This window comes from Stegostoma tigrinum, chromosome 5 (assembly GCF_030684315.1).
Source record: "Stegostoma tigrinum isolate sSteTig4 chromosome 5, sSteTig4.hap1, whole genome shotgun sequence".
Lineage (NCBI taxonomy): Eukaryota > Metazoa > Chordata > Chondrichthyes > Orectolobiformes > Stegostomatidae > Stegostoma > Stegostoma tigrinum.
The window spans coordinates 4,193,034-4,205,452 of NC_081358.1; the positions used below are offsets into that span (position 1 = coordinate 4,193,034).

At 43.0% G+C, this 12,419-nt stretch overlaps 1 protein-coding gene across 4 annotated transcripts in view; it reads left to right on the forward strand.

Annotated features, from left to right (window-relative positions):
- The window catches only part of LOC125451703 (dual specificity calcium/calmodulin-dependent 3',5'-cyclic nucleotide phosphodiesterase 1A-like), a 793,424-nt gene that overhangs the window by 204,786 nt on the left and 576,219 nt on the right, over window positions 1-12,419 (forward strand). Inside the window, exons 1-2 of one of the 4 annotated variants that reach the window (XM_059645777.1) lie at window positions 79-560; window positions 2,380-2,406. The exons of the other annotated variants lie outside the window; for them this stretch is intronic. Of the exons in view, the coding sequence (XP_059501760.1) occupies window positions 460-560; window positions 2,380-2,406 (128 nt within the window). The 5' untranslated portion in view covers window positions 79-459. Of the gene's footprint in view, window positions 1-78; window positions 561-2,379; window positions 2,407-12,419 lie in introns of those variants that run through there. 4 annotated transcript variants of the gene reach the window in all.

Genomic DNA, 12,419 nt, shown 5'->3' on the forward strand with positions numbered 1-12,419 from the left:
GTGAATTCCTGCAACTGGTGTGTGCCATCTGCGGGTTAATAAGGCATTCGTCTTATTTGTCGACGCGTGACACATGAGCCCCAGCGAGGTGTTAAAGAGGCATGTGAGTGTGGGACCAGAATAAAGAAACACCCTGGAATCTGAGTGGAGAAAGGGAAAGGGGTGAAGCAGCGCATGTGCTAACCCGCCCTGCCATTCGCTTATCTGTGCGGCTACAGGAGCTGCACGCGTTGTATCCCACACAGACCTTTCCCGGCTGCTTTATCACCAACAGACCGGGGAAGCGATGTGTGATTCTGGACATCATCCTCGAAACCATGCACGCTGCTGCTACTTGTAGCATGCACGGAGAGGCTTCCCCATTGACACGCACTCGTCCTCAAAGCATGTTGTTAGCCCGCCGTTCCTCGAAGTGAAGCTCGAAGATTGACTTTTGAGCCCAGCCGCGGAGTTTAAGGCATGGAGTCACCCACGAAAGAAATCGAAGAGTTTGAGAGCAACTCTCTCAAATATCTGCAACCGGAACAGATAGAGAAAATATGGCTGCGACTCAGGGGACTGTAAGTACAATGACATTTATTTTTCATTTCCCATCCTTAATTTCCCTGAATTGGAAGTTCCAGCCAGCATCAACGATACACAGTATCGCGTGTGTAACTTAGTTGTTTCAAACCGCATTCACTTTCTTTTTCCTCCAAACACACACTCTCTGTCTTCTCGAACAGTTACCACTAACACTGGGTTGTGTAGGCTGGTGTATCAGTACTGTATTGAAAAGGGAGCTCAGTGCACGGAAGAAATCCGTTGATCCCTCGGGTGGTTCTGAAATAAGAGCTGGGTCTGAGTGAAGCTGATACCTGCTACTGATGTGTTCACCGTCTGTCATTACTGACAACACGGGGGACATAACCGGGAGGAGAACCAGGTTCAAACCAAAACTCCCAACGTTACCGTGACACCAGAGCAAATAATCTCTGAAACAACTGAGCCTGTAATCAGACACTAGCCTTCAGTTGCACTTGAAGGAACACTTTTATTTGTTGGGGACAGGCGGCAACAATTTCATCCGAAATGAACCTGCACCGGTCCCCAGTCACATTTTAATGATTTTAAGAGCCGGGAAATCATAGCCAGCTGACTGCTGATCGAATCCGTCTTTAACCGATTCCTGTCGGCGGATAAGGTTATGCATTTCAGAGGGGTATGGGAAATAGCATTTTGAGCAGTGACCCAAGAAACAGAAACCCTTCGGCTTATTGGTCACGAGCTAGGGAAAAATTAGCGAAGCACATTCTGACCACAGTGAGTTAAAACACAATTAGCCGCCAGTAATAACACGAAACCAATATTTCAACTGATTGAGGCAGTATTGAAAACATACTACACAGTCCCCGCAATTAAAGGCAAGGCGACCGTACGTTTTTGGGACATTACAAAGTGCAGCTACTCTTCCTGTTCCAGCCCACAGCCTCTCCATCAGTGTTTAACCCTGGAATTGAGTGATAACTGTGCCAGCAATGAGACGTGTCACCAATCACTGGGAGCCAAGTGAGCAGGACAGCCGCCGGGCGCTTCTCTCACAACGAAGCGAATTGTTCATGTCATGGATTAGTACATTAGACACACTGCTCCATTCTAGTTTGTTCATTGGTGTAGCGCTAAGACATTCATGCAAGTAACGGGAAGAAGCAAACTCATTTATCTGCATGCACTTCACTCTCAAAAGTTTACCAGGCACGTCGATGTGGGGAAAACTGTTCGAGTGAATGTTAGCACCACTCCGGGTGCCAGTCTCAAACTCGATAGCTGTGCAGATCAGGGACCAGCGTGCATGAAATCATTTTATTTCTCATGTGATTAATTTTAATGCCTGTACAAACGGTAAACTGCAATTTGACACCGTGATCTCGCACTGGTTCATCTGCTCCGTGCTGCTTAACAGCTCTCTGTGAGCAGGTGACTCGCCTTCCACTGTTTATTGCTGGCAGTCTTCACAAAACAAAACTTAATTAAATGCTGACCAGAATAATGACTATAATTTAACGGCTTCCCTGGGATGCCACAGTTTGCATGTCGCATTGAAATATCATAGTTTATGGAACATGAACTATTTGAACATTTCCATGAGATGAAAACACTGAGGGATGGAACAGGAGGTATGCGATATGGGGTTAGACAGTGAAAGAGAGAGTTTGAGGCCGGCACTTGGACGGAACCGTTTCAGCGCCGAGTCTGGTCTTGAGTAAAAACGGTTAAGGTTTTCATTAACTTGTTCACGAGGACCCTCAAAATCGTCAGCCTTCCTTTGTCTGTGCAATGTAAAATATTCTCAGTGCGTTCCACTACCCCGATTCATTTTGCTTTATTTTTTTCCCATAGGCGAAAATACAGAAAAACCTCGCAGAGGTAAGGGTGAGCCTACAGGCTGCTAGTTCAGCCTTTTATTAATATGCTTCTTGGTGTAAACTAATACATCTTCCAGATTGGTGATTTATTTTGGAAAAAAACCCAAGCATTGCATTCAGTGTATTTCACATGGATGAAAGATATTTCAGGATCAGCCCATCAAACTTGAGAGGATGGATTCTCTGGTGTTGATGGATTGCATCTGCCTGTACGGAGAAGTGGTAGAATCAGCGTAAGACATCCTTGTTTAAAAGCTAAAGATTAGGAAAGAGAATAGCATTGGAGAACTGACGAGCATCTAACGGGATTCCTATATTTGATGCAACAAGGATGTTGCTGGGTATGGAAGGTTTGAGTTATAAAGAAAGACTGGATAGGCTGGGTTTTTTTCACTATTGCATAAGAGGTTGAGAGTTGACCTTATAGAGGTTATAAAATCATGTGTGGTACAGGTGGGATTATTTTCTAGGATGGGGGATTTCAAGACTAGGGGTCATATTTTTTAAAGTGAGAGATTTTGAAAAGGGACTTTTTTAACACAGTGGGTGGTTCACGTATGTAATGAACTCCCTGAGGAAATGGTGGATGCAGGCACAGTTACAGCATTTTATAAGGCTCTGAGATAGGCACATGGATAGGAAAGGTTTCGAGGGGTATGGGCCAGGAGCAGGCTGGTGGGACTAGTTTAGTAGGGATTATGTTTGGCATGGACTGTTTGGGCTGTAAGCTTTATTTCCATGCTGTATGACTGTATGACTCCATGTCCAAGGATCTATCAGCCAATTAGCAAACATTAGTGACGAGGAAGATAAAGGACTATTGAATCAAAATTGTAATAGATAAAAAGAAACGTGGAGACCCCCAAGGTATAAAAGCAGAGATTTAAAAATGTCATGCTTAATCTACCTTATTAACTTCTTGGAAGAAGCAAGAAAAAGAGGGGATAAGAGTAATGTAGTAGATGTAATATATTTGAATTTTCAAAATGTCTTTTTGATAGGAGACCCTTGATGCCAGTGCTTGAGGAGTCAGTGGCACAGTAACAGATTAGTTGTCAAACTGGTCATAGAGCAGAGCACAGAAACAATGAGTAGAGTTTAAAAACACCTACGCAATTTGTCAGAAGATGGGTATTGATAGATATTGGTGTGCTACAGGGATTGATGCTGGATCTACAGTTATTTGCATTCCCCTAAATGATTTGGACTCATCAAAAATATCTTCTTAAAGTTTTCAGATGACGTGAAGTTGGGAAGAGTAGTCAGTGTGGCAGATTGCCTCACCAAAATACATGATATTGTTACATTTCCGAAATAGAGAAGTAAGTGGTAACATATTTAAATGTGAGGTGGTGTATTTTGGCAGGAATTTTTCACATCAGTCATGAAGTAAAAGTCAAATTGAGGTTGAAAAGCAAAGGGATCCAAAGGTGCACATGCATGCACCGTTATAAACAGGAAAATAGGCTAGCAAGACCAGAGAAAGTATAAAGCATTGGTTTTCATTGGTGAAATAGAATTAAAATGTAATTGATTTACTTACATTAAAGATCAATGAAATCTTGCTTAGACTATATTACACAAAGAATACAAGGCTGAAGATAAAAAAAAGGTTTTAAAACATTCTACAACTTTCTTGGAATGTTGGCCTGTTGAGGAAGTCCAGCTTTGTTGCTCATCAAAAATGGTCCTCAAGGTGACATTGCTGCAGATCTGGTTTGGTACACACACGACACTGTTAGGAAGTGAGTTCCATTGTTTTGACCTAATGAGAGGGAAGGAACAGCAATACAATTCCAAGAAAGGATGAAGTGTCATTTGGAGGAATCTTGCAGGGGCTGGTGTTCCCGTCCTTACATGTGCTCTACCTTGACCTTCTGGAAAGTGGTGATTATGGTTTTGCAAAGTGCTGAGGAGAAGGCATGGTAATTTGCTGCTGTGCATGTTGAAACTTCTATAAGATCTGTTCTCTAGTTAAAAGAGCTCAAGGCCCCTCTTTCACCCTGGGTACTTGGCTCCTCCTTGGCCACCTTGGGCTGGCAGCTCCTGTACTCACCGTCAGCTGCCTGCTCTCACTTGCTGTCTGTGTGATGCTTCAGGGATGCTTCCCCATGCACTGCTGCAGGCCTCTTCCCCACACTGCTCTGGGGCTCGCAGCCCATGCACAGCTGCAGGCCTCTTCCTCATGCTGTTCTGGGGCTCGCAGCCCACGCACTGCTGCAGGCCTCTTCCCCACACTGCTCTGGGGCTCGCAGCCCATGCACAGCTGCAGGCCTCTTCCTCATGCTGTTCTGGGGCTCGCAGCCCACGCACAGCTGCAGGCCTCTTCCCCACGCTGCTCTGGGGCTCACAGCCCATGCACAGCTGCAGGCCTCTTCCTCATGCTGTTCTGGGGCTCGCAGCCCACGCACAGCTGCAGGCCTCTTCCCCACGCTGCTCTGGGGCTCACAGCCCATGCACAGCTGCAGGCCTCTTCCCCACGCTGCTCTGGGGCTCGCAGCCCACGCACAGCTGCAGGCCTCTTCCCCACGCTGCTCTGGGGCTCGCAGCCCACGCACAGCTGCAGGCCTCTTCCCCACACTGCTGTGGGGCTCACAGCCCACGCACAGCTGCAGGCGTCTTCCCCACGCTGCTGTGGGGCTCGCAGCCCACGCACAGCTGCAGGCCTCTTCCCCACACTGCTGTGGGGCTCGCAGCCCATGCGCTGCTTCAGGGTTTGTGGCTCATGCTGTTCTGGGCCATGAGGGCTCACTGCCCTGGACTTGCTGTTGGCTCTGGTGCTGATGGGAGAGAAGAAGAAAAAAAGGAGAAAAAGAAAAAGGAAGAAAAAGAACAGGAGAAGCTGAGGAGCTCCCACAAGAGCATCCTACTCTTCTACCATCTTGCCAATACCTATGTTATTGCTACTGACATGTACCATGATTACTGGCCGTTCACACACCTTTACTGGAATGTCCACAGCTGCTCTGAGACACCAGGGATGCAGCTTATCAACCTGGAGTCTCTTTTGCAGCAGCAGAACCTCCTGTCTCTCCCCCTTCCTATTGAATCTCCTATCATGATGCCATCCTTCTTCCTCCGCTCTTGCCGATCAGAGCCACCCATGGTGCTAGGGACTTGTCTTCCACTTTTATCCCCTAAGAAGTTGTCCAGGCCCCAACAGTATCCAGAAAGGTGTATCTGTTAGAGAGGGAGATAGCCACAGGGCCCCCTCCCCTATATGCCTTCCTCTACTCTGCTTGAGGATCATCCATCTCCTTTCTGCCTGTTCATTCTTACCTGTGCTGTGATAATCCTCACTGCTATCCATGACAGAGTTAGAGTTTTAGATCACACTGGAGAAGGAAGCAGCACAAGATTAGACAGGCACAGACCAAGATGAACCCTGGACTAGGATTTAGAATGCATGTATGTAAAGGCACAAAATTTAACGAATGAGTTTGGGACTTGTGAGAATATGACACATTGGCAGGAATAGGAATACAACTTAATAGTAGTAAGGACTGATGCTGAATGTTAAAAAGGTTAAAAATGTTCATGAGGTAGGAAAGGGCTAAAAAGGGAAGGTGGGTGGAAGTACTGATTAGGGAAGGTGTTGCAATGTTGCCAAGTGGAGCTGTCCTTTAGTGGTCAAGGACAGAATTTATTTGGTTAGCGTTCAGAAGGAAGAAAGACATGATCACATTATTTGGGGTTTCGTACAGATTTCCAAATAGTGAAAGAGTTGGGAAGCAGATCTGTAGGGGAATAACAGAAATGTACAAGAAATATATAAAAATGAAGTGACATGGGGGACTCTATCCCAAACAACATTTGGGAAAATAATGCTAGAATAATTGGCAAGTGGAGAAAGGAAGAGTGTGGAATTTCTGAAGTGTGTTCAGGGCAGCTAAGGCATGAGCAGTATGCCCTTGGCCCAGTTAGAAAGAGGGCAAAGCTTAATCTGTTGCTATGCAGTTTAAACCAAATATCTGCAGAGGACCATTGGTTTTAGAAGAGATCATTGTGACATAAAAACTGACAGGAAAAGTTGTACCAGAACATCTGGTGACCTTTGAGGAGGTGTTTCAGATCCAGCTAATATGTATTCATGCAAGGGGTAAAGATAAGGAACCAAAACAAGGGATTCTGAGATGGAGAAGCAGATGGTGGTTATTATGAAACAAGCAAGGAATGTGTTTGATGCATGATTCAAGAACCAGGTTAGCTAAGGTACATTGAGAGAAGTGAAGAGGAAAATGGAACTGAGGAAGATAATATTAGAATAGAATGGCCATGAACGTAAAATGGTATTAAAAGAAACTACGCAGGTGGTAAAGTCTGGTCCTGTTTTGGACAAAGTGGACGGCATGTTTAGAAGTGCAGGCAAAAGACTGTAATATTTAATCAATATTTTGTCAATGATTCCTAAAGAAAAGCTGACAGAAGAGTGGAAATGATAGAGACAGTGGATGAGGTGAAAGTTGATGAAATGTGCTTTTGCTTACTCTTCAGATAGCTTGCAACAGGCTGCGAATGAAGATGGACATGAAGATACTGCAGCCTTCTAAATGTTCTTAGATGCTGGGGAGGTATGAGAGGATTGGATGATGAGTGACACATGATTTGTCCTTACTTGAAGTGTTAAGGACATCCTCATAATTGCAGGCCTGTCAGTTTAACTTCAGTTGAGAGTAAGGCTTTAAAAACAATGACGGAGAAATGTCTAATCTGATTCCTTTTGATTGAAGCTACAGAGAAGGATGATGAGGGGAAGGTGGAGGATGTTGTCTATGGAGTTTTACATATAAATAGCAATAAAAACTTAGTAGATGGAATTTTTGTAGATGGAGACTTTTGTGATGATTTAATTCTGACAACAAAATTTCAGTCTGTGACATTATCAGACTGGTGCTAGATGAGCAGATTATTCCTCCAATTAAATAATGGGAAACCATTGTTTTTGGTCCAAGCAGATATGAAGTTGAATATTGAGGGGCCCCACAAGCCTGCTGTGCCACACTGAGAGAGGAAAAATGAGCGCTCTTTCTCTCCCGCCTTTTCTTTCTTTTACTCTCACTCTCTCTTTCTCTGTCTCTTCCCACTTTATCTATGTCACTTTGTAGCTTATCTATCTTTGTCATCAGCAAATTTAGCAATCATACATTTGGTCCTTTCATCTGAGTCATTGATGTGGACTGTAAAAAATTGAGGCCCCAGCACTGATCCCTGTGGCACTCCAATCCATTTGTTCTTGCCAACTTGAAAATAACTGACTTATCACCAATCTTTGCTTAGAACATAGAACATAGAACAATACAGCGCAGAACAGGCCTTTTGGCCCTCGATGTTGCGCTGACCTGTGATATAATCTAAGCCCATTTCCCTACACTATCCCATCATCATCCATATACTTATCCAAGGACTGTTTAAATACCCCTAATGTGGCTGAGTTAACTACATTGGTAGGCAGTGTTCCACGCCCTTATCACTCTCTGAGTAAAGAACCTGCCCCTGACATCTGTCTTAAATCTATCACCCCTCAATTTGTAGCTGTGCCCCCTTGTACAAGCTGAAGTCATCATCCTCAGGAAAAGACTCTCACTGTCCACCCTATCTAATCCTCTGATCATCTTGTATGTCTCTATTAAATCCCCTCTTAGTCTTCTTCTCTCCAATAAGAACAGACCTAAGTCCCTCAGCCTTTCAGCCTGCGCTCCAGACCAGGCAACATCCTGGTAAATCTCCTCTGCACCTTTTCCAATGCTTCCACATCCTTCCTATAATGGGGCAATGAGAACTGCACGCAATATTCCAAATGAGGCCGCACTAGTTGCAGCATGACATCACGGCTCCGAAACTCGATCCCTCTACCAATAAAACCTAACACACTGTAAGCCTTTTTAACAGCACTATTAGATTACCATTAGCAATGTTGATATCTTGCCCATTACACCGTGAGCTTTAATTTTGTGCTGCAACTTTTTTGAGGTGGCACTTCAGCTTTCTGCAAACCTGAGTTCACTGCATCTACAGGAATCCCCCTAAATCCACCCTGTTTGATACTTTGTTGCTGAAGAGCATGAACTCCTCTCCTGGGGAAATATAGTCAATGTTACCCAAACACATCAATGCCCGACACAACCTTTTGCACACGCCCTCATTAAGTTAAATCAGGTTGTTACTGAGTATGGGATGTGTTATGAAAAAGAGCATGTTGCTACCAAAACTAGACAACAGGATAATGGAATAAGTGCAGGTATCTAAGTTGTGGAGACATTTTTGAGAGGGTTTGGAAGAGGTTAGCTTGGTCACTTTTATATTTAACTTTTGACCTTTCAATTTTCTCCAATGGAGTGCGAGTGCCAGAGGACATGAAGAGAACTCCACCTCCCTCTACTCCCCTCCCACCCAGAACACTGTGTTCTCTTCATATTTTCGTGTTTACATACTGTTTCTTTTAAAAGCACACGACCTTGATAGATTCATAAAATGGCCAACACTGATCATACAGTTCTATTTACAGAAGCTTCTGAAAACCCTTCACCCCCCCACCACCGCTGTATTGTATAACTAGCCCCAACTAAAGCTGACAAAGGATCCAGAAGCAAACTTTCTTCTTTGAGCCAGCTCTAAATAAAGGAAGACATTCAGGCTTGTGAAGGTAGCGTGGACAAAGTGCTGCCAGTTAACGCATCATCTCGTAATGGAAGCTCTGGGGTGGGGGGCGTGGGGGGTGGTGGGGGGAGGTGGTGATAAAATTATGTTGTTAGGTTATCTGAGTTCTGAGGAAGAGTCACCGGACCTGAAACGTTAGCTCTGTTTTTATCCTTCATAGATGCTGCCGGACCTGCTGAGCTTTTCTAGCGACTTTGTTTTTGTTCCTGATTTACAGCATCCGCAGTTCTTTCAGTTTTTGTTATCTTATCGACCTTCCAATACGCCAGCAGTACCTCTAATGCCTGTCGTTGTCTCACGTGACAGAATTTGGAACTGCTGATCTGTACAATTCCAAGTTAGTTGCTGTTTGATCTCCAGAGATAAAAATTGGACCTTAAGCTAAGCTGACAGCTTGTTTTAGAATCTCCATCTCTATCCTCATGTTGATTGAAAAGAAGTGCACATTCTGCCTGCAGGAAAGGAGAAAACAGAAACGCTAGGCCCAGTTCACCAAGGAAATTTATTGAACTCTGACCTCCAGAAAGTTGTATTTCACATGAATTGATTTTTAATATCTCTAGATTTACCAAAACGTTTACCCATGTTTCTGTAAGATACCTCTGTGGGTTTGGACTCAGCTTTGGGAATGGCTTTGAGTGAATGCCCTGTGAAGTTCATAGGAAAACTATGCGGTGAGATTTTTGATTTAAAATGACAACATTGTTTAATTTCAGGTTGTAACTTGTGTTGTCAGCGTTCTTACAATCAAAAAGCTCCAATTTGGTTGAAAGATCATGCTTCAAATTGATATGGATATAGCCGGCAGTCTGGGTAATTTGTGGTCTGCATTTAGTCATTAGATTATCAGGTGAAATAAAAGAATTATATTGTTAATGAAGGGTAATACTCAAAATGGAATTGTTACTTTTTTTTGCTGAGTTAGTGAAGCTTAAATCGAGGAATGTCTATTTTGTACGGTTGTTAAACTCAATCTTGTGAGAGTAACTAATATTAATAGCTGGTCAGCAAATGGAACTATGCTACTGTTGCTTCACTGTCACCGGATAAGACTCTTGGAGCTGCCTACCTGATAGCACTACGGGCAGCAATTCAAGAACATGGCTTACCACCAACTTGTCAAAGGCTGTTAAGGTCGAACCATAAACACTGTCATTCCATCTTTTAAAAATGCTTTGAACTGTAGAAGTCTTTATGGCAATGGTGTTTCTATTGATAATTTTAAAAAAATTACAGCGCATTAGTTTAACAGAGTTATAGAATCATAGCGATATACAGCATGTAAACAGACCCCTTGGTCAGACTTGTCCACGCCAACCAGATATCCTAAATAAATCTCCAGTCCCATTTGCTAGCATTTGGCCCATATTCCTCTAAACCCTTGATATACCCATCCAGATGCCTTTTAAATGTTGTGTCTGTACCGGCCTCCACATCTTCCTCTGGCAGCTCATTCCATACATGCACCACCCTCTGCGTGAAAAAGTTACCTTCTTAGGTTCCTTTTAAATCTTTTCCCTCTCAGCTTAAATGCATGCCGCCTAGTTTTGGACTCCCCTGCCCCAGGGAAAAGATGAAAGAATGCTGATAAATACCTGAATCTGGATGATGTATGATGCGGAGCAGGTGTATTGTTTTTACGGCAATGTTGCGTGTTCTTCAAAATGGTGAAAGGACGATTTGAAGTAAGTTTGGTGTAGTCTGGCAATGCCTTCTATAGGTACGTGCTGGTGATGAAGGACATTGGGCCCAGTGGGAGTTAATTTTCAAGTGTTGGAAGTTGTTGAATGTCTTGAGTTTAGTTCCAAATATACCATTTTCCTGAATTCTGAGTACTCTGACACACTAATGCTGTGAGCTTACCTTTATTTATAGTAATCACTTCATAACCAGGTAGTTGCCTTAAAATGAATACTCAGCACCGGCATTATTAAAATATTTCACAAAGATTAAATTTGTTAAGCTTTGCAATTACTGAAATGAAACAAAACAAAGAATTTTTGGTCGGAAATTTTTGAGGATTAAGAAACATTGTGAATTATAAATCTTTCGAACATGTTGGTTGCTTTATGACTCTCTATCACTTGCTTCACACATACAGCATATTGCCTTCAACCTCTTCATTATTTTAAGCACTTTCTGCATTTGTACATTAACTTTTTTAGCTTTGTTAATGAAAAATCAGCTGGTGAAGAAAAGCGGTGTTTTTTTAAACAATGTGACAGTTAGTCAACCTGTCAGGGAAGAAATGAGCATTTTTAAGGACCCAATCTCATTTCTGGATGAAGCTGATTCAGAAAATACTCTTGGTCATTTGAGTTTATCGTGACATTAATCTTTCATTTTTCTCCAGTGGAGTGTGATGCCTGAATTCAAAGCATTTTTGCAAACTTAAATATTGCTTTATTAGCCATTTGCTTTTTGATAGTTTAGCTGTGTCTCTTTACTTTTTTGAATCTGTCTCTGCACTTACTATATCCCCATTCCTTCACTGTCAAAAGGTCTAAAGTTTGGAACTCCCTCTATAACATCGCTGTGGGTGACACACTATCCAGTCTAAAACAGTTCAGGAAGGTAGTTTACTATCGTTTCCACAGCAATGAGAGGTGAGGAAAAATGTTGGCCTCACCAACTGTGTCCACATCCCATGAATACAAAATAAAACAAAACCAGTTGCTTCCTGGGTGCTTAAATCCATTGTTTAAGGAGATGCCATGTTGGTGCAGCTATCTGCTAAGGCCCTTGATGCCCTGTTGCTCTAGACATGCAGTTACCAGCTTGGATTTTCAGCGTGTAACAGAGCTAAGCTTGTTTTATTTTGAGATTAAAATTGCAGCAAAATGTTTGCCAAAGCATTCCCCAGCCCACTTTGGTAACATCTGGACTATTTCATGCACTATCCACTCATAGGAATGAGTGTACTTAGCTCCACAAGAGTGTTCCACCATTCAATTAAATCAATGCCAATCTATACCTTAACCTGAATTACATAGTGCACAAAAGCAATATGCCTTTTGTCAAGCTTTTTGTCTTGCCCTCATCAAGATAAACGCACGAACAGCAAATTTCAAATGATTTTAATAATTTAAACAAAAAGATAAAAGGGCACTGATTGGTTGGCAAGTTATTTGGCTGAGGTATTGCCTTGAAGAAAGCAGTAGGGAACTAAGCACTCAAAAAGCACCCAGGTTATTCCAGAAATCTGCAAAGCTTGGAAAAAAAAATATTTTGCAGGCAGAAATGAGCCACGTTATGAGTGAATGCCTTGAGCCAGTTGCCAGCATAGCTACTTTTCACTCAAAGATAATGGGAACTGCAGATGCTGGAGAATTCCAAGATACTTTTCACTCAAGATTG